General features: G+C 42.0%; 1 protein-coding gene across 3 annotated transcripts in view; it reads left to right on the forward strand.

Annotated features, from left to right (window-relative positions):
• ssbp2a (single stranded DNA binding protein 2a) overlaps nt 1-19,971 on the forward strand; it is a 57,724-nt gene that overhangs the window by 21,788 nt on the left and 15,965 nt on the right. For all 3 annotated transcript variants that reach the window (XM_028577505.1, XM_028577503.1, XM_028577504.1), the window contains exons 2-4: nt 1,565-1,637; nt 5,304-5,365; nt 5,718-5,802. In XM_028577505.1, the coding sequence (XP_028433306.1) occupies nt 1,565-1,637; nt 5,304-5,365; nt 5,718-5,802 (220 nt within the window). The remainder of the gene's footprint in view (nt 1-1,564; nt 1,638-5,303; nt 5,366-5,717; nt 5,803-19,971) is intronic.

The following is a 19,971-nucleotide window of genomic DNA, read 5'->3' on the forward strand; positions in this document are numbered from 1 at the left end:
TACAGCAGCCTGGTAGTGCCTTTTCAGTGGAGGTTCGAGGACAGCTGCTGTCCCGGTGTGACCATCTTTAACGCATGACAATACATAATCATACACATATACACAAACACCCACCGACACGCTAGGTTTCAGGTCAAAGCTTGTGCTGTGTCATGCTTCATGCTTCAGTTTTCTGTATATTGGATCTACTGTATATACATAGCTAAAACGATTTGTCAAAGTAATCGATTCAATCAGAACTATTTTGCTGCCACTATTTTGATTTTAATCAACAAATAATCAAAGTCATTTTTAATGCATACATGTCCAACGTTAGTTTCCGCTTCTCAAATGAGAGAATTTGTGTATATAATAGTATATAATAACTTTAAATCTTTGGGTTTTTGACTGTTGGTTTGACAAAACTAGCAATTTCACCCTGTCACTTCTATATCAACAGTTTTCTGCCATTTTATAGACAATGACAAATTGGCAGATAATGGAAATAATTGGAAGTGAAGCCCTTTATGATTAAATATTACCAACAGTTTGCTAACATCACTTATGAATCACGCCATCTCCCCCTAACCTAGTTAAATATTGATTTTAGGGGAAATGTGAGCATCAGGCACAAATGTACCTGCTCATTGCCCCCTTTGTTAATTCATTACAAACATCTCATTATTCATGCACAGTGACTGTATGTTGTTACACCAGACTCCTGTCCAAATCTACAGGTTGCTGTTAGGAGTCAGTGTGATCTGCTATTGATCTCCTGGGGATCAATGTTTATCTTGTATTTATAGACCCAGTAGATCATCACTCCTCCCCCGCACCCCCCTCTTCTTCTCTAAGTTGCTGTTAGTACCAGACCAGACACACTGGGAGGAGAATTGATTAACAAATCAAGCCTGTAATTAATTCTTACTGTGATCAAAGACATGGGAGGAAGTCTATGGATTGCCCAAAGCACGAGGGTGAGGTGTTTTACAGTGCAGTCCCACCAAGGGTATTCTTATCACAATGCTGTTTGTTTTTTAAACAGGTGGGTTTTAGCTTTAGCATAATGCCGGGTGAATTTCAAATTTTTTAAAAGGTTGCCCTGGATTCGGGAGATGATTAGTTCTCCTAAGCTGTAGTGTGTCTTTCTGTTTCTCATGAGATTCGTAACGATGACGCCCTCACACATCACTGCACATCTAGGAGCTGCTTGGCAATTCGTATCCATGCGTAGGCTCCTTCATTTTTAGTTTTAGACAATCCTGGGAGAAACTCCCTCTTAAATATGGATTTATCTTAAATAAGGAATGGTATAATTTTCTTAGGTCCCAAAGCAGTTGTTTTCTGGCCCCAGAGTTAGAACTTGAAACTCATAAATGCTTAAACTTAGGGATACGTAAGGTGAATGTTTGTCAAATGCTTAGTTTTTCTTCTTAACTGTCTCGCTCTTACTGTAAATCTGTTCGCGTCCACTCCTCATAATGTCCAATTTTCTTGTATTTTTAACCAGTTTTTTTACTCACCTAGATCTTAATGTACAAACTGACCATTTTCCTCCCACTGTGTTCTTTATCTGTATGTGCAGGTTAGCTCTGTATGTGTATGAGTACCTGCTGCATGTAGGAGCACAGAAGTCAGCACAGACCTTTCTCTCAGAGGTAAGTCACAAAGATTACAGAATACTGCATGTATTTGTGTGTGCGTGTGTCTGAGAGTGCAGCCCATGTACTTTATGTGTCCACTCTAAAAGGTGGTCTGACACAGTAAGTGCTACAGCTAATTGAATTAGTCTGGCCTTACAGTGCTGAGCCAACAGGTTAGTTAGTTAACGTCAGTGTTGCATTTAGTGGGACTGGAGCCGGAGCACAGGGAGAGTTACGATGCTCAGCCTGGAGATGACGTCTGCGATTGACATCCTTCACTGATCCGCTCAGCAGCTCCATCTCAGTCGATCTCTTTCTATGTCATTGTCGTCCTCTCTGATTCCTCCACTTTCTCTTTGAGATCTCTCTGCTCTCTTCTTGATCTATCTGTCCACTACTCTTCCTGAGAAGCGAGCTTGTACTCACATTAATTCTGCAGAGGTTAAAAGGTGACAGGGTGGAAATGAGGTCAGCTGATTCTGGTGCTTCGCTGTAAATTACGGTAAATTACAATGTAGGAGACAGAGGCTGGTTGTACATCGGCCAGAGGAAGAGCAGAACAAAGAGAGGGGGATGGAAAAGGTTACATCATCAGCTGGCACCAATTCTCATCACTCTGACTTAGTATGTGTGTGTGTGTGTGTGTGTGTGTGTGTGTGTGTGTGTGTGTGTGTGTGTGTGTGTGTGTGTGTGTGTGTGTGTGTGTCTGTGCACACCGCTTTGTCTCCCTGACACCCTTTCCTCTCTGCCATATCACTTGCTCTTTCTTCGGCAGATGTGCGGATGAAAGGGATAGGCAATGTCGCATATAAGTTTGGGAACGCATTACCTAAGAGTGCAACAAGTATAAACACAGCCACTTGTCTACAATACACATGGGTGTGCATGCATGAGCACACAGGGTAAACATCATCCCATAAGGTAGCTCTTTCAGGAGTAGTTGGGTGGAGTAAAACCTGTCTTTAAAGGCCACTTTTTATCATCCTCATCTGTTTACAGTATTTTCTAAGGGTACATCCACACTAATACGTTATGCATATCTTTTACTATGTTTACACCACGTGCCACACTACTTCGGCGTTTCCGAGCCCCTAAAACGGAGACATCCTGAAAAGCTGCTGACCCTGTTTTATTTTGAAAACTCTGGGTTTGCGTTTTAGTCTGGACTGGCAGAAACAGAAACCTTTGGAAACGACGATGGAAGTCAGTCTTATCAGTTAGGTAGGCTTACATACCTTTTAGTAACAGTTCCACCTCACTGCCAGCCACAGAAAATACATCCCTGGTATTCACTTTCTTCAAAGTATTTTCTGTATTTTCAATGTATACATTATTATTATTATTATTATTATTATTATTATTATTATTATTATTATTATTATTATACTTATGCATGATTATCAAGCACAGAGTAACATTAGACAATCTGCTTGGCTGAGTGGCTTTGTGATATGCGTTTTGAGATGGACGGAGATCATTTCTGATACGACCCTTAACTCTTTTTTGTTTCAAACACCATGTAAAAACACAGGTAGCATGGCAGGTGTAGGCTTAGGAAACAAGAGCCCAGAAAGACAAGTCACGAATCAGAGCCGAATACCTAAACGTAACTACCAAATCAGACAGACAGCTCAAAAGAACCTGCAACAAGAAATCATGCTGAAGGCATGTCACTGAAGCACGGTGAAGGTAAAAGAACGAACCGTCTGGGAGTGCAGACCACAAGAAGACAGGATATGCGGGCGCAGTCAATGCTATTTTCTTCTACGCTTTCCAGATGAAAGGGGGAATAAAAGAACATGCTAATAAGTGTCCTGATCCAAACTGTCTGCAATCGTGTTTGGTCTGAGCTACAGCCAATTAAATGTGAGAAATGAGGGATGTCATGCCCATTCTGCATCTTTTGTACCATTTGAGCAATTATGTGAGGGTAAATTCTTATTTGTCATGGTTTATATGGAAACTGCTGGCTGCCTATAATGTTTCAAGTTACCCAATGTCTTTACTAGAACTGCTAACTTAGATTGAAAGCATGTGGGATAAACAAAGAGAGGCAGTTCCTGGACTTCAAAGCAAAGCATTCCTTCTAAAAGTCACTGTGTCTGAGCTGCAGCTGAGGTCAGGACGGAGATTGACAGTGATTCAGTTGTTCCTGTTATTTTAGCGCTTGCACACTCTGCTACTAGAGCAGGTGGTACAATAGTCTCATTCTTTTACCTGTATGAAACATTTCAAGGGAGGGAATTAAAAAGACGATTGTGAGATCACTTTAAAAGTCAGAGTGATGTAAGTCTGTTTATAGAGAGGAGAGGCAGACTAAACAATAGCGTCAGAGTTTGATAGGAGAAGCCAGACTGCTGCCCACAGCTGTATGTCTGTGTGTGTGTGTGTTTGTGTGTGTGTGTGTGTGTGTGTGTGTGTGTGTGTGTGTGCGCGTGTGTGTGTGTGTGTGTGTGCGTGTGTGCGTGTTTGAAAGTTTCTGCACATCAGTTGACATTGTCTGCGAGCATAAATCATTCCCACTGTAGGTGATGTCAGCGCTCATGTCAGTCACTGACTTTGACCAAGGTGTTAAGGTGTCAAAATGATTCAACTGTGTGTTTGTCAGATGGTGTCTTTTTCCCCTGCACCTTTAATTTAAACTCAGCACTGGAATTGACCATTTGCTAAGTCCCGCCCCCTTATTTACTGCTACACCTGTCAATCTTTCTGTTCTTGCCATAGACTGTATAGTATATGGTTCTTGCACAGGCCATTATGCAGTTCACAATGATAATGGTGGCAGATTTACCACTCAAAATTAATTTTAAATTTTGAAGCAATGGGTCCTTGACTTCAGACAATTACCGCATTTATATGCACAACCTTATTTCGGAATCCTTATTTAACTGTAGTAGTGACAGAAGACACTGCTTCCTGGTTCATTTGTTTCCTTGGTTTGATTGTCTGGTAGACAAAAGTAGCTTCTCATTTCTATCCAGTTATCGTTCATTTTGCTGGCTGATATGACAATTGCCGCTTGCAGGCGGAATTTGAACTTGTCATTTAACCTTTTGTATACTCCACCATATTAGTTCTGTCACTTTTTGATACGACAAGATTGTCCGCAAGTATGCACTGTAATGCCTGGCTGGTTTTTTGCCCACTATTGAGTGTGGCCATTCAGAATGACTATAAACACGTTTTTCTTGAAATGGAATGGAGGAGTGAATACAGGATATAGGGCAGTTAAAAGGAAAGCCAGAAAGAAGCAAAGAGTGAATGACACAGAAACTGCAGCAGATATTGTGCTGAAGGGTGTATGTGTTATACAATGGTTTGGTTGGGCTCCTCAGGCTGGTACATGTTTCTGACCTCAGACTCTGCACATCCCCTGACTTAGTAAACACACACACACTTGCACACACACACGTACTTGTGATTTTACAGGCTTTCAGGAACACATAGACTCACTTACCTACTTATGATTCCATGGCATGAGAATCATAATATAATTACGTAATGGCATGTGTTATAAGAATTCCCTTGCACCCTCTTCAACCTTGCAAAGCAGATAATTCATATGTCAGGCATGTTTTTATGCTTAATATGTTTCAGAAGCATCTCATTCTCTCTCTCTCTCTCTCTCTCTCTCTCTCTCTCTCTCTCTCTCTCTCTCTCTCTCTCTCTCTGTCTGTCTAGATCCGATGGGAGAAGAACATCACATTAGGAGAACCTCCGGGGTTCCTCCACTCATGGTGGTGGTGAGTGTTTTTATGTCTAATGATTCAAGTTACATTCCTCTTCATGCTGTTTTTCTTCATTTCCATCACTGACAATATTAATTAAAATAAACATTCTCCCACCTTCTTCTTCCGTTTTAATTTGTCTTCATCTCATTAATTGTCCCCAAAATCTCTTCCTCAGGTTGCTGTTTGCAAATTGTAACGCAGTCGCCTAAAGTTGTCTATTCCAATGACGATAATAGAATTGCCCTTATTGCCTGAATGCTGGATTACCCTGCCTTTCAAATGGACTTTTATTTTTATCTGTCAAGCTTTAATGTTTCTGTTTTGTCATCATGCTTCTCTCTGGCTGCCTCTCTGTGTGTTGCAGTGTTTTCTGGGACCTGTACTGTGCGGCTCCAGAGAGAAGAGACACATGTGAACACTCCAGTGAGGCCAAGGCCTTCCATGATTACGTGAGTCTGCACTGATGTAGCTTTCCTTGCCCTTCCTGGCTTAATGGCACTCTCCGATTAACGCAGGCATATATGCAGCTCCCTGCATATTATATTGAAACACAAAATGTTAAATATTAGGAAACATGTTTTATCCCAACCCATTATTATGAAGTTTTTGCTCGTCATTTTTAAGTTTGGCTGTTGCTTTGGTCTGATGAGGGAAGTTACTATAACTGGCTCTGCTTTGTTTGTCTTGATTGAATACTCTGTGAGAATAAGAAGCAGTATGAAATAAGATATTCTTTGGGGAAAATGGCATTGTGAAATAAAAGCAGACTTTGCAAACTGAAATTAAAGCTGCTGCTGCAGTAAACTGTAAAATGTGTCAGAATCAAAAAAATATTGGATTATTTCACAATTCCATGGTTATATATTGTGTCTGTATATATTCAAACAAATATTTATTACATAATGTCTTTTTATTTATTTAATATTGAACACTTTGGATCTTCATAGTATTAATACTGATGAATTGATGTCTTTTAAAATGCTACAATGACAAGACAATGCAGATACATAACACCTCACTCAAGTTTCTCCATTTCCTACTTCCTAGTGTTTTTCTTACCACACACACTCTCTAAAATATTTTGGCTTACTACTGTAGATCATGCAAAGAGCAATATGGATGATGGCAATGTCAACGAGTGGTTTGCTACTATTTTTTTTAAATTACGATAACAGCCTGCAAGACAAAAATACTGAGGCTAAGGATTTAGAACTGAGGTGTAAATTTTGATGCACTTTTAGGACATAATGTTATGAGTGGGGATTCACCAACCTTCATCAGTTTCTCACATCTAATCCCATAACAACATACTTAACACTGGTTATCGTAAGACTTTACAACCTTGTGAAATGGTTTTATGTAGGTCTGAATCTTTCATCTGAAGGGGTTTTTAATTGAATGCTTGTGTGATTAAGAAGTGTAGAGAACTGCTTAAGGTTTGTAGTACCTGGTAGTTATATTCTACCAGAGCACAGCATCTGTAAAACACTGCAAGCACACATATCAGGCTAAAGTACTGTGAGCACATTATGCTGAAGAGCAGACTGGGCAGGCAGACAGTGTGGCGGAAACATTGTTTATTGCTGTGTTTTCGTGTGGCTCCACTTCACTGCTGTAATTCCCGCACATCAAGGCATTGGTTTATTCAGTCATGCACCACCCAGTAACCGGAATACAGTGAGCAGTGCCAGAGCTCTTGAAGTTTTAGATTAGCTGGTGACTAGGAGAGAGGAAGTGCGGCTCTCCTCGTGGGAAGTTGCCATGTGGAGGAGGACAGGAGGTGTGGAGGGGTCTTCTCTCTCCTGCTTTTTATGTTGTTTTCCCACTAAGTCTGACTCATCACATTTGTCTGTGCTGTGGTTTATTGAGATGTATTGTTGGAAGTGCACAGGTCAGGGGTTTTTACCTACCCCAGCAGGATCGTCCCCTCCTCTCTCTCTCTCTCTCTCTCTCTCTCTCTCTCTCTCTGTGGTTCTCTCCCTCTTTCCTTGAGGCTTGCAATGCCGCAGAACCAATGGGGGCTCTCTTCTCTTTTATCTTCTCACAGTCGGTGTACGTGCTTGTGTAAATGTGTGCGCATACGCAGGTGATGCTGCTGATGCCGGCAGTGATGATCAGGGTGATGAATAGGCACTCCAAGGACGAGGCAGCTATGTGATGATGTCATCCTGGTGGCGAGGAAGGGAGCTGGAGGGCAGCACGACCTCAGCCCTGGGAGAGGGAGAAAAACAGGGGAACATGGAAATGGATAGAGGGATGAGAATGAGTCAAAAAGAGGACACACAGTGTCCAACACTTGTGCTTTAAATGGATTCATTCATCTCTTTTTAACACCAAAAACACATTTACAGTGATTCAATTCAATTGTGCTCAAGATGGCAACAACAGTATCTTGTTGTTTATTCTCGTCTGATCAGAATAAATTCAATGCTGGCATCATTTAGAATCTTAACGTCATTAGCAAAGGCCACCAGCAACATCTTATTCTAACATTTCCTGCATGGGTGTAATCAGAGAATTATAATTAGACTAATCGTAATTAGAGTAAGGTCACTTTCAATCAACTGTTCCAATGCTGCGCTGGGTCTCCGATCCAATCAGAGGTACTACTACCCACATATCTGCCTCTCAATTAAAACACAACGAGGGGGCAACCGCGGTGTCGTTGGAAAACGTTTGATGCTGGTGTCTCTCTTTCAGTCTCCTGAATTTGAGACTGATGGAGATTTTAATCAGACATTTTGATGGTAATTATTTTCAGATAGCTAATTACTGAGTGAAGTCCCTATTAATGCTGTGGAGGTGTAGGAGCTCATTCACATCATCTTTGGGTCCCTTCCCTTTGATAATTGATGGGATTGGGACAAGGCTTTAGTCTTGATTTGTACAATTATCCCAGTTTGAACTACTGTAGAGACAATTGGCGTTGAGTAAATCTAATTTAAAGAAACCGTCTTAACAGTGTCTTTCTGTTCTGTCTGTTTACATATGCATGAAGTTTTGCATGCGGTTGTGTACTGTTTGTGTCAATCATATCACCAGATTTTAGTGAGTGAGGAAGTTCTTCTAGGACAGTAATCCAGTAATCTAATGTTAAAGGGGAAAGAAAGAAAAGAGTGATGAACAATGTGAGGAGAGATGCAATGTTATTGATTTCCATTCTCAGACGAGGCTTTTCATGCAGAAAGGCCGTTTACAGTTCTGTTAAGTGCTTTGTAAATTGTGTTCTTGATACTAAATGAGTGGTTTCCATTTGCGAGGGGCCATGAAGTCATAAAAACAAGTTATTTTTAAATTCTTATGCTTGGCCAGGAAATTGCCTTATTAGAGACATAAGTCAGCTACTGTTGCATTTCTATCTTTGAACAATAAGACGATAAAAAGATGGTCCAAAAGAGGGTCCATTTCTCTCATTTTCTGAGGAAGATTGCTAGATCTTAAGGGAAAAAGTTATCATTTCCAATCCATGCGGGTCATTTCAGGCTTCTGTCTTTTGCTTTCGGATAGTCTTGTGGGTTTAAAAGTTAACAGCTGTCGCCTAGCTGTAACATCTTAGTACAGCATGTACACCAACATGACTGCATTTATAATACAGATATTTTGCAATGGATCATGATAGTTCATAAATGGAGAGACATAATAATACTGTGTTTTGAACTGAGTGGTTTCTCAAACTTTTGTCCCAACTAATTTCTGTGATCTTTAACAAAATGTGGGCAAATTAAAGCGGAACGAGAAAGAATCAAGCCAGCATGAAATTGCTTGTAAGACCTGTGGAAACAATATTGAGTGTATTAGCTGCATTTCTTCTACTACATTATGACATTTAGACCCCTGCTGTACTGAAAAATGGTCCATAGATACAAACGTCTCCATATACATACAAATTGTGTTAAGTGCATATGTGCGTTATTGTGTATTTGCGTTTGGCACTTTAGGTTTGCAGAATAATTATACAGTTACACTATACATGTTCAAATTTGCCTCAGGTGGATTATTCTTGCTAGCTCTGGAAAAGACAGTTTAGAAGTTAGAGCAGCAGACTGGTGGTAGAAGGGCTGAGGATTTAGAAAAAGTGGGGGAGTTTGGGAGAACAGAAAGATACCTTACTCCTGATTTCAGGAGATTATCAGTGTCCGACACTTGTACTGGTTGTGCTGTGCAGCCTCCAGATTAGAATGTGCTTATTATCTGAAGCAAGTCGTTGAGAAATGAGTCCTCCCATACGAATCAAGAGTAATTGTATAAAAGTTATGATAAAATATGCTGTGAACTGAAATTTGCAGGTGATTGTGAGTCTTTTGTTATGGTCTTCATGTACAATTACCTTTACACCGGGGTTGGACTGTTTGGACTGGTCAGACAAAACAGGACATTTGAAGACAGTTTTTCTAATTGAATGCCCATCTTTGCCTGTCACCCTGTGAGGCTGCATGCCCTGCTGATTCTTTATGTGTTGCCTGGTAATATTTGCCTACTTGTCTTCTTGCTGACTGAATAGCATAGCATTGATCTTTACCCTTGTTTTTTTGAAGAAACAAAAGAGTAATTGTATAAAACGTTATGATAAAATATGCTGTGAACTGAAATTTGCAGGTGGTTGTGAGTCTTTTGTTATGGTCTTCATGTAAAATTAGCATTATCCCACAGATTGAGCTTTACATGTTTACATCAATGTTAATGTGTGAGGAAAACCCCCCCAAAAACAAGGGTAAAGATCGATGCTATGCTATTCAGTCAGCAAGAAGACAAGTAGGGAAATATTACCAGGCAACGCAAAGAATCAGCAGGGCATGCAGCCTCACAGGGTGACAGGCAAAGATGGGCATTCAATTTGAAAAACTGTCTTCAAATGTTCTGTTTTGTCTGACCAGTCCAAACAGTCCAACCACCCCCCCGCCAAAAAAAAATTAATTTGCTAGGACATACAACAAAGAAGTTGAGAAGCGGAAAAAATTGAATGTCCATTATCCAAAAAGTTGTGGATTCATTTTCTGTCGATAAACTAATGGATTGATCAACAAATAATTTGAGCTCTACATGTCATGGCCATAGTGTGGGCCTAAATTGTGAGCAGTTTTATTTTTAGAGGGATAAAGGTGTGTAAGTGTTCACAATTTCAGAAGAGAAAAGGCAAAAATATCTAGGGAGACCTTTGAGGGGGAGGAGGGGGAACAATCCAAAGTTTGTGTTTTTTGCTACTTATAAGCAAAACTAAATAAGTAAAACTGCAATAGCAACTTGTGTCATTGCACCTTGCTGGCTTTAGATAGGCACCAGTGTTACTGTACAAGCGAGTATTCAAGGCAAGGAGAGCCTGGTATCATTGTGTGGCATCGCTGTGGGAGATAGCAGGCACGCGGCAGTTAGAGGGAAAGAAGAGATCAAGAGGCAGCACCAACAGCAACCCCCTTTGATAAAAACTAGTGCTCCGTCTCACACTGCCAGATTTAACATTCATAACTCTCTCACTCATGCATGGAAATGTATTCACACCGCTCAATTTAACAGCAGCTTGATTGTACAGCTTAAGGATACACTTCTTTGTAAATCTGTAGTAATGCAGGACTGTTTTATTCATCTACATCATGATGCACTCTGGAAAAATAAGTGCACACATATTCAGACACATATTGTCTGTGTCTGACAGAAGGACAGGAAGGTGCAGTGACCCTGGGGCTTAACTTAAAACAGCTCCTGTCTGCAATCACAAACGCACACTGTACAGCACATGTGTCAAACTCAAGGCCCGCGGGCCAAATCCGGCCCCTTGCAGATTTAGATCCGGCCCGTATATCAATTTGGGTCCACAATAAATTTTGGCACGACTAGTTGTGCGCCAAACTTAAAAACACAGGAAAGTGTTTTTTAAACTGAAATTACCTGACATTCAAAGCAGAATATGACATATTTGCCGACTCTGAGACTCAGAAATTCCCCCAGAAGAAGCAGAGAGTGTTCATATTCAGGCTGAGAAACAGGTTGTTGTTAAAAAAAAATTGTCATTGTTTTTGCTTGATTTGCTAAATTCTATGATGGCTAAGGAACTCTTTTGATGACTTTTGTAGGGCTTTGTAGTCGGAACAAAAACAACAAAAATGAGGAAAAAAACTACCAAAATGTAAAAAAAAAACTTTGACATGCAGTAACAAAAGCACATCAATAAACTCTACATGCCTGGCCCCTGGTGTGATTTTCTTTTTCCAGTGTGGCCCTTAGTGAAAAGGGAGTTTGACACCCCTGCTGTACAGTATGAATGTTTGCCGTTTCATTAAACAGAAGGACACTCAAACCCACACTTGACCATGGACATGTTTTTGCTTCTTGGTACAAGCTTTGTTTCTACTCATAAAACAGGTATTTACGTCTGATTCCCCCGGTCTAATCAACTTGTTTCCTGTCTCAAAACTCTTTCACAACAACTGGTCAAATTGAAAGAATGCGTGAATGCTTCAAATCACTGCTCATTCCTACATTGAAATGATCCTGTTCAGAGCTACTCTTAGGAGCCCAGATCTAATAAAATCAATATTCCACCTCAACAATCTAACTTCCTCGCAGCTACATTATTGACTCTGGGACTTTCGTTCCCTCCTCTTCTCAGGCAAAGCTGCCTCCCAGCAAGCTCCATCAATTCAAATCTCAGCTAAACTCCTCTAAGCGGAAGCATCTATAACTTGTTTTTCCAAGCCTTTTCTTGCATATTGTTGCAATTACCACCAGTTGCATGCAACCTTTTAAAGAGAATTTTACCTCTTACTGGAAGAAATTATGAACTGATTATTTGTTGGCTCCTAAAACTATTCCAGTTTCTACCTTCAGGCATTGTATTTTGCAAACAGCATCACATTTGTTCAGAAAAGCAGTTGCACATTCAGTCATTCCTGACTGCAATAATTACACAAAAAAACAAGGTAAGATCCTGTTTAGGACCGATGTTTTATCATCTGATTATTAATTAGCATAAAACAAATCTGAAAATTAACAGCTTGATTCAGTGGTATAAAATGCGTGCTTGAATTTTGAACTGAACCTGTGTGTTTGTGTGCGCATGCATATGAAGAGACGGAGAAAAACCGAGAGGACAGAGACAACCTAGAAACAGAGACTCTGTTGGCTCCAAGCATTGTGGGTAACAAGCAACCAGTTGAGAACCAATGGGGGTTGGGGAGACCCCCAGTCTGTTTCCAGGGAAACAGAGCCCTTTCTCCTCGTCTGTCTCCCTCCCGCTCTATCTCTGTCTATGTCTCTCTGTTGCTCTCTCACATGCTCCCATGTTCCTTCTTGGTGGTGTTGAGGAGGAGGGAGATGTGGAAGTGACTCACTGTAACATCATTGCCATGGCAATGAAGAGTGAGCCAAGTGTAGAGGGAGTGAAGGGAGAAAAAGAACGGGTATTTCCATAGGTTGAGCAGAGATGGAAATGGTTGTCACGATCTCCCAACATTAAATAAAACAAAACAAGGGAAATGTCAATGTTGAACACTTAATGTATGCCTACATATATGCTACTTCTCTGCATTTCTTTAGGAAAACATTACAATCGCTCGCTCTTTCTCCCATTTTTTCCCTTCCCTCGATTGTCCCCCTCACTCTCTACACTGCTTCATCCTCTCTCTTTCACATCAGTTGTTTTTCTCTGATGAACCCTTCTGCCTATTTCTGTCCCTGTTTTCTTATCATCTTCCTTCCTCTTTCAGAGCCCTCTGGTCTCAGAGGAGCGTGTTTCCCACCGGCGTGTTGCGCTGAGTCATGTCACATGCATGTTTGGACATGAACGAGGTGGAGTGTTAATGTGATGTTGACATATGCACGCCTTGCTGCTCTGCAGCAGGCAGGGCACAGACGAGGGCATGGTGCAGAGTGGAGGAGAGAGGTTAACTGGGGGCAGCAGAAGTCAAGAAGGTTTAAGAATGAGAACAAGCTCTAACAGAGCTCTGGGCTACGGAAGAGTAGTTTCTATTTTGACTGCAGTTATTATTATTGATTATGAAAATAAGGGGCTTAGTCAGGAGCATATGTTGTGTGTCTGCAACAGGGGGGGGATATAGTGCTAAAATGAGCTTTCACACATGCAACTTCACCTACAGGCTTCAAGAATATTTCTGTGAAATTCAAACTTGAGTCAAAGTTAATATTTTCTAAAATCTTTAAGAGACTGGGATGAAATATGTCAGTTTGAAATCAGTCAAAGGCCCCATTTCCACCTGGTATTAAAAGCCAATGTGGGTGATCCGATTACAAGTGTGTGCGTCTGTTTGTGTGTGTGTGTGTGTGTGTGTGTGTGTGTGTCAATTGTTACTCTCACATAAATTATACATTGGAAACATACTAATGAAGACCCTACATTTTCTGCCATTTTGCTGCTTCACAAAAAAATCTGCGGGGGACTTTTATTGTGAAGAATTTATAGGAAATCAAACCGCTTCAACATTCGACAGCTGCTGTTTTGACCATTCAGGCTTGTCGGTTTCTAAATAGTTACTCCAGCGCTGACACAGCACTGTGGAGACATGTCTGGCAATGTGAGACTGCTATGTAGCAACAGCAAACGTGTTGAGAGCAGAAATGTCTGTAGTAGTAGTAATATCCTATAGATACGTGAATTTGGGAACTGTTAATGTAACTGCCTTTTCCAGGCAACTGTGGGGCACAAAGCTTCAGACAGCCGGAGATATAATAGCAGGCAGCACCAGAACAAAACGACCGACACATTACTTTTGCCAATGCAAATAACACAATTCACTCTCAGTGGTTTCTGTGACATATATCAAATACTTTAATGAGTATGTTGTTCCGCTCACAGTTGAGTAGGCGCTCCTTAATGTGGCCCAGGACACATGCGCGTACACACTGCTATAAGAATGTGGCAAGATGTGCAGATATAGCCCAGACCCCCCTCCAAATGTAGTTTGAGTGGTCGGATCTCGAGAGCTATGTCCCAATGCAGGGGCTGCAGCCTTCAAAGCCCACGAAGGCCGAACCGAGGAGTCACACAAATGAGACGGTAAGGTCTACAGAGCATTTCCTGTTTGCACAAAAGCACCGCTCCAGTCGCCTCGAAACCTTTATAGCTGCAGCTGATAATTGATCAAAATGTTAACTACAGCACCAAGTGGCTAGGTTGGATCAGTGAGTAGAGCAGGTGCACATGTGTTGAGAGGTTTATGCCTCGACGCAGAGGTCCGAGGTTCAAATCCAACCTGTGACGATTTCCTGCATGTCTTCCCCCTTTCTCACCTAGCTGTCCTGTCAAAAAATAAAGGTGGAAAAGCCCAATAATCTAATAAAACTAAAGCACCAAAATGGTGCCATAAGTTGTTTGTTTTATTTTACCATTTGGTCAAGTGTCTTAAAGGCACACTATGCAAGATTTGTACCTTAATATAACAGCTTCAAAGTCATTTCGATGGTAAACGAACTCGTAGTAGGGTGAATCATCCCGATAGCAAAACCGGGGAGGGACACGTCTGAGAATGAGAGAGCAATGCAAGTTTGGGAGGTGGCGTCCCGCCAGATCTCGCCAGAATCACAAATTGCTTTACAACTGTTGGTTCTGCGAACATCTTCTACGCCCGCCAGAGCCTTTTGGACATCGGTGACCACCACCAGATATCTATTTCGAGTGTCTTTCATTATACGCACAACATCCCAGACGACATAGCAAGACCGCCGGGCTCTTCGTGGATTGTTGTCGGGTCTAGGAGGCGGCGCAGACGGAGGAGGGAGAGGAATAGCGAGGCCTCAGGTCCGGTGTTATGCTAAAGCTAGTATAGCACACAAGCCACCTCTATCGAGCCTGTATCTCTCCAATGCCAGATCCCTGGTACATAAAACGGACGACTTGGAATTACAACTCGCTGGAAATTGCTATGTTTGTGACTGCTGTGTTTTGATTATCACTGAAACCTGGGTTCACCCGGGGATACATGATGCTAGCATGCAGCTAGCAGGCCGCACTCTGCTCAGCTGGGACAGGACTGAGGACTCTGGTAAGAGAAGAGGAGGGGGGGCTCTGTATGTACATGCATGAGAACTGGTGTAAAAATGGGACAGTTACACATAAACACTGTTCCCCTGACCTTAAGTACATGTCTGTAAGATGCCGGCCTTTTTTTCTACCGAGAGAGCTAACAGTAGTGATCGTTACGGCTGTGTAAACACGACGCTCTCTGTCCTGCTGGATACCATAAACGAACAGCAGCGGGCCCACACCGACAGTGTTCACATAATAGTAGGAGACTTTAATAAGGCCAACTTGAAGACTGTACTCCCGACATTTTATCAACATATCAAGTAAACTTGCTTGCTTGCATTCTATGTTGTACTGTATGTTGTTGCACTTGCTTGTTGTATGTCAGTTTTTACCACCACCTTTGTATCAAATTGCACTTTTCTGCTTTTTTTGCACTTCTGGTTAGACGCAAACTGCATTTCATTGTCTCTGTACTTGTACTCTGCACAGTGACAATAAAGTTGAATCTAATATAATCTAATTTACGAAGTTGTTGATTCATCCATTGTTGATAATAAGACTAGTCCTACAGGGGGAGGGGATCAGGCTGTGAGTGCAGAGACAGCTCTGTGTAGTTGATATTTATGACAGTAACATTAAATACAAGTACTCTAGCAAGGCTCAAAATTAGCACCATCTACCAGCCAAATGCTGGTAAAATACACAAATGGCTGGTATGTTTGCTTCACTCATTTGCCAAAAAAACAATAGTAATCTTATTGAGTGGCTGGTGAAATTTGAACCTTCACTTGCCAATTTGGCTGGCGGACAAAAAAGTAAATTTTGAACCCTGGACTCTAGGGGTAGCTGTTTGCCAAAAAACGGAAACTGCATAGTATGCCTTTAAAGAGAGAGGGAAATAAATATTTAAACCCTCATGTATATGTGAACATTAACTGTCTCCGAGATCAGGAGAGAGCTACTGTCCGCTCACAGCGGGCTCTTTGAGCAGGACCAGCCAGCCATATATGTAGCTACCCCCGCGGAGCTAGCTGGCGTCAAGCCAGTTTATGGAGCTCTTTAACTCCAAAGCAAATTTGGAGCAAATTTTCAATTTGCCATGAATTTTCACAACACTGCCAGATATATTAGCACAGTTAATTTCTTGCCTAAAACATTTTTAGAAGTGAATTTAATGATGAAATAACGAAAATTGTGAAAATAAATGTTGGTTGTTGGCCGTTTGTGTTTGCCTATGCTTCTGCTTGAATGCCTAAATGAATACTGGGAATCCCAGGGCTGCGAAGGATAAAATAGTTGAATCCTCCAAGTTCTGTAGAAGGAGGCCACATTTGTGGACCACATTTGCATTTGAAGGAGCCTTCGAAGTTAAATAAAATGGAACAGCCTTTGTTGTGCCGGTGTGACGCAATCGGTCTACGAATGTAGCCTCAGAAGGCTGCAGCCCCTGAATTGGGACATCCTGGGTGCATTCCCACCTGTACTTAGAGCTGTCCACTTGTGATCGCATTGCTCAGGTTGGATTTTTGGGGCTTTTCCACCTTTATGTGATAGGACAGCTAGGTGAAAAAGGGGAGAGTGAGGGGAAGACATGCAGGAAATCGTCACAGGTCAGATTTGAACCCTGGACCTCTGCGTAAAGGCTAAACCTCTCAGAATATGTGCGCCTACTCTACCCACTGAGTCAACCCGGCCACGCTCAGGTTGGATTTTAATACCAGGTGGAAATGCAGCCAAAGTGACCGTATTTTTTGCACTTTGTGCAGTTTAGCATCCAGTATTCCCTGACCCATCCGGGAGAGAAGTTACAGAAATGCTGCCAAAGTTTACACAGCAGCAACCTGTGTGTGTGTGTGTGTGTGTGTGTGTGTGTGTGTGTGTGTGTGTGTGTGTGTGTGTGTGTGTGTGTGTGTGTGTGTGTGTGTGTGTGTGTGTGTGTGTGTGTGTGTGAGGGATTATAGTTCGTGATCCAGAGATTGAGCTGTAGAAGTTGCGACAGGACTACGAAGGGAGAGCATGAGGGCAGAGCGAGAATGCTGACATGTTCAGAACAGCATGTTATCTCTTTGACCCCCAACTAACCCAGTGCTTTTTTTGCTGTTGACACCCATATTCTTATCTTGTGCTGTCTTGTGTGTCTGCCCCTCTAGCATTATAAGGACTACAAGGTAAGACACAGACAGTGACTTCTCACTATTTCTTTCTGTGGCTTTGATTAATGAGTCTTTGTATCAACAACTCTGCCAATTTTCTAATTCCAATCCACTCTTCAGTCCCTGCAACTGCACTCTGATATATTTTAAATTAATTGAATCCATTCAGTGTTAAGGACCACACGATCTGTGGATTTCAGGTGAATCGATTCTCTGTCTTTGCATTGATCTGCCAGATAGAAAAGACCATGACATATTCTCCCCTCTTCATCTCAAGCCGGGGCTTTTCAATCTTTCTCTGTGTCTCTCTACCATTTCCTCTCCTCTGTGTTCAGTCCATCTCCCTTATCTCCCCCATGTCGTTGAACCAAGCGAGATAGTGGTGGGAGAAGTGTTGCTCCCCAGTGCCAAAGTGACTATCATTTTCAGCTCAGTGTGTGTATCTGACAGTGCATCAGCTCGCGGCTCCACCTCACATATTATATAGCTCCTCGCAGCCTCAGAGATGTCTACAGGGGTCAATAATGACATCAGTGATAAAGGAAACACGGCCGGTTGTTTCACTGTCACCCCCTGTGCAGCTGATATCACCCTACCTGTAATCACTCAGTAAGACCAAGTAGATTAGTGTTGTGCTGCCATTTTACCTGGTAATCACCTGTAATGTTACACTAGAGAGTGCCTGGGTGCTGGGGGGATTTCTGTTGTGCGGGATAATGTGTTGCTGAAAGTGATAAAGATTGAAAAGATGTGGAAAGATGGAAAGGGTGAACATCGAGAGCCAAGGATGCTGTACAGGTTGAAATAGGTTGACCTCTTCCTCCTCCATTTCTGTCCAACTCAGATTGTCTTTCCTGGTTTATTGCAATTGGGTCTTATTTTCATTGCTCCATATTACCTCTTTTTGGTAATGTTGCCACATTCCCAGAACTCAGCAATTAAAGGATAAGGAGAATTTCTGTCAACAAATTCAATGAAAATGACCAAAACATACAATTTGTTAGTTAATCTCTCAAGACTGTACATGCCTGGGCACCTGGGTAGCTCACCTGGTAGAGCATGCGCCCATATATAGAGGTTTACTCCTTGACGCATTGGCCGCGGGTTCGACAGGAGGGGTCTGTGTGACCATGATCAACTGTCCATCCTCTCTAGGGGGCACAGACTTTTCTCCCTGTGGCCTTTCCTCTGGTGATGGTCACAGTAGTCTGGCTCACCAGGGGAAACTCTGAAGTGTTGACAATCTCTGGACCTGTATCATGACGCAGGCAAATGTGGTCCTCATGTCTGCGGAACTCTCGTCCATCAGTCAGTTTAACAACAAATGAGAGTGGACCTCTCTGCGTCAGGATAGCTCCAGGTAGCCATTTCTGATTAGGGTTGTTGCTGAAATTTCTGATATAGACATTGTCACCAGGTTTCAGCTGTCTCTCTCTTGTCTGTTTATTGTGACCCTTCTGCTTTTCCTGCTTTCTCAGCACTGTGGCCTTTATATCTGGAAGCAGCAGGTCCAACCTTGACTAAGGCCTACGCCCCATCAACATCTCTGCTGGAGTATGTGCAGTAGTAGTCTGTGGCGTAAGGCGGTATTTAAACAGGAAGTGTGAAAGCCTTGTGCTTAGAGAGTCACCTTTCGTTTGCTTCAGACTCTCCTTCACTGTCTGGACAGCTCACTCCGCTAATCCATTTGAGGCCAGGTGGAAAGGAGCTGTACAAATGTGACGGATTCCATTCCTTCTATGAACGCACCAAACAACTCGCTGATGAACGTTGGACCATTATCCAAGACCACTGTGTGCCAGTGGATTGCGAACACTTGTCTGTATGGTTATGGGTGCTGTTATGATGTGAGCGTCTATTAGAGCTGTGTATTGGCAAGAATCTGGCGATACGATACGTATCACGATATATGGGTCACGATTCAATATATTGCAATATATTTTGATACTGTGCGTAAGGCGATATATTGGGTATAATCCCCCCTCCCTCTATAATTTTAGAAAAAAGAATATTTAAAAAAAGACATGATGTTCATAAAAGTCAAAGAAGATTACTTTAGGTAAACAATTCAGTGCACAGAAAATCAAACTGCAGTTTGGGATTGTGGGTCACAGGTTCTTAGTGAGCTAATTGTTATATGCTAAAGTAGGCCAAAGTTCAGCAATAGCTACATTGTTAGCTTCTAGCACATAGTCAGGCACTGCTAGGCACTGTTAGGCAAGGACACTAGTGGTGTGTCTCAGCATAGCCATCTAGCGGTAGGGGGTTTAAACACAACATAAACGTGAACCACTGTCTTACATGAATATTTTTGAACATAAAATGTAGCCATTTGAATGCGAGGCTCTCCTCCTTCTTTTTGCTGCTGCCCTACAGCCACTCCGTGTCTCTCCTCCACATGCTCCTCTTCACTGCTTTCACTCATGAAAACTAGCCTCCTAATGTTGACTAGTTAGCATTGTAATTTAGCTAACGCTAAAAACAAAACG

The sequence above is a fragment of the Perca flavescens genome, chromosome 5 (genome assembly GCF_004354835.1).
Source record: "Perca flavescens isolate YP-PL-M2 chromosome 5, PFLA_1.0, whole genome shotgun sequence".
NCBI classification, from domain to species: domain Eukaryota; kingdom Metazoa; phylum Chordata; class Actinopteri; order Perciformes; family Percidae; genus Perca; species Perca flavescens.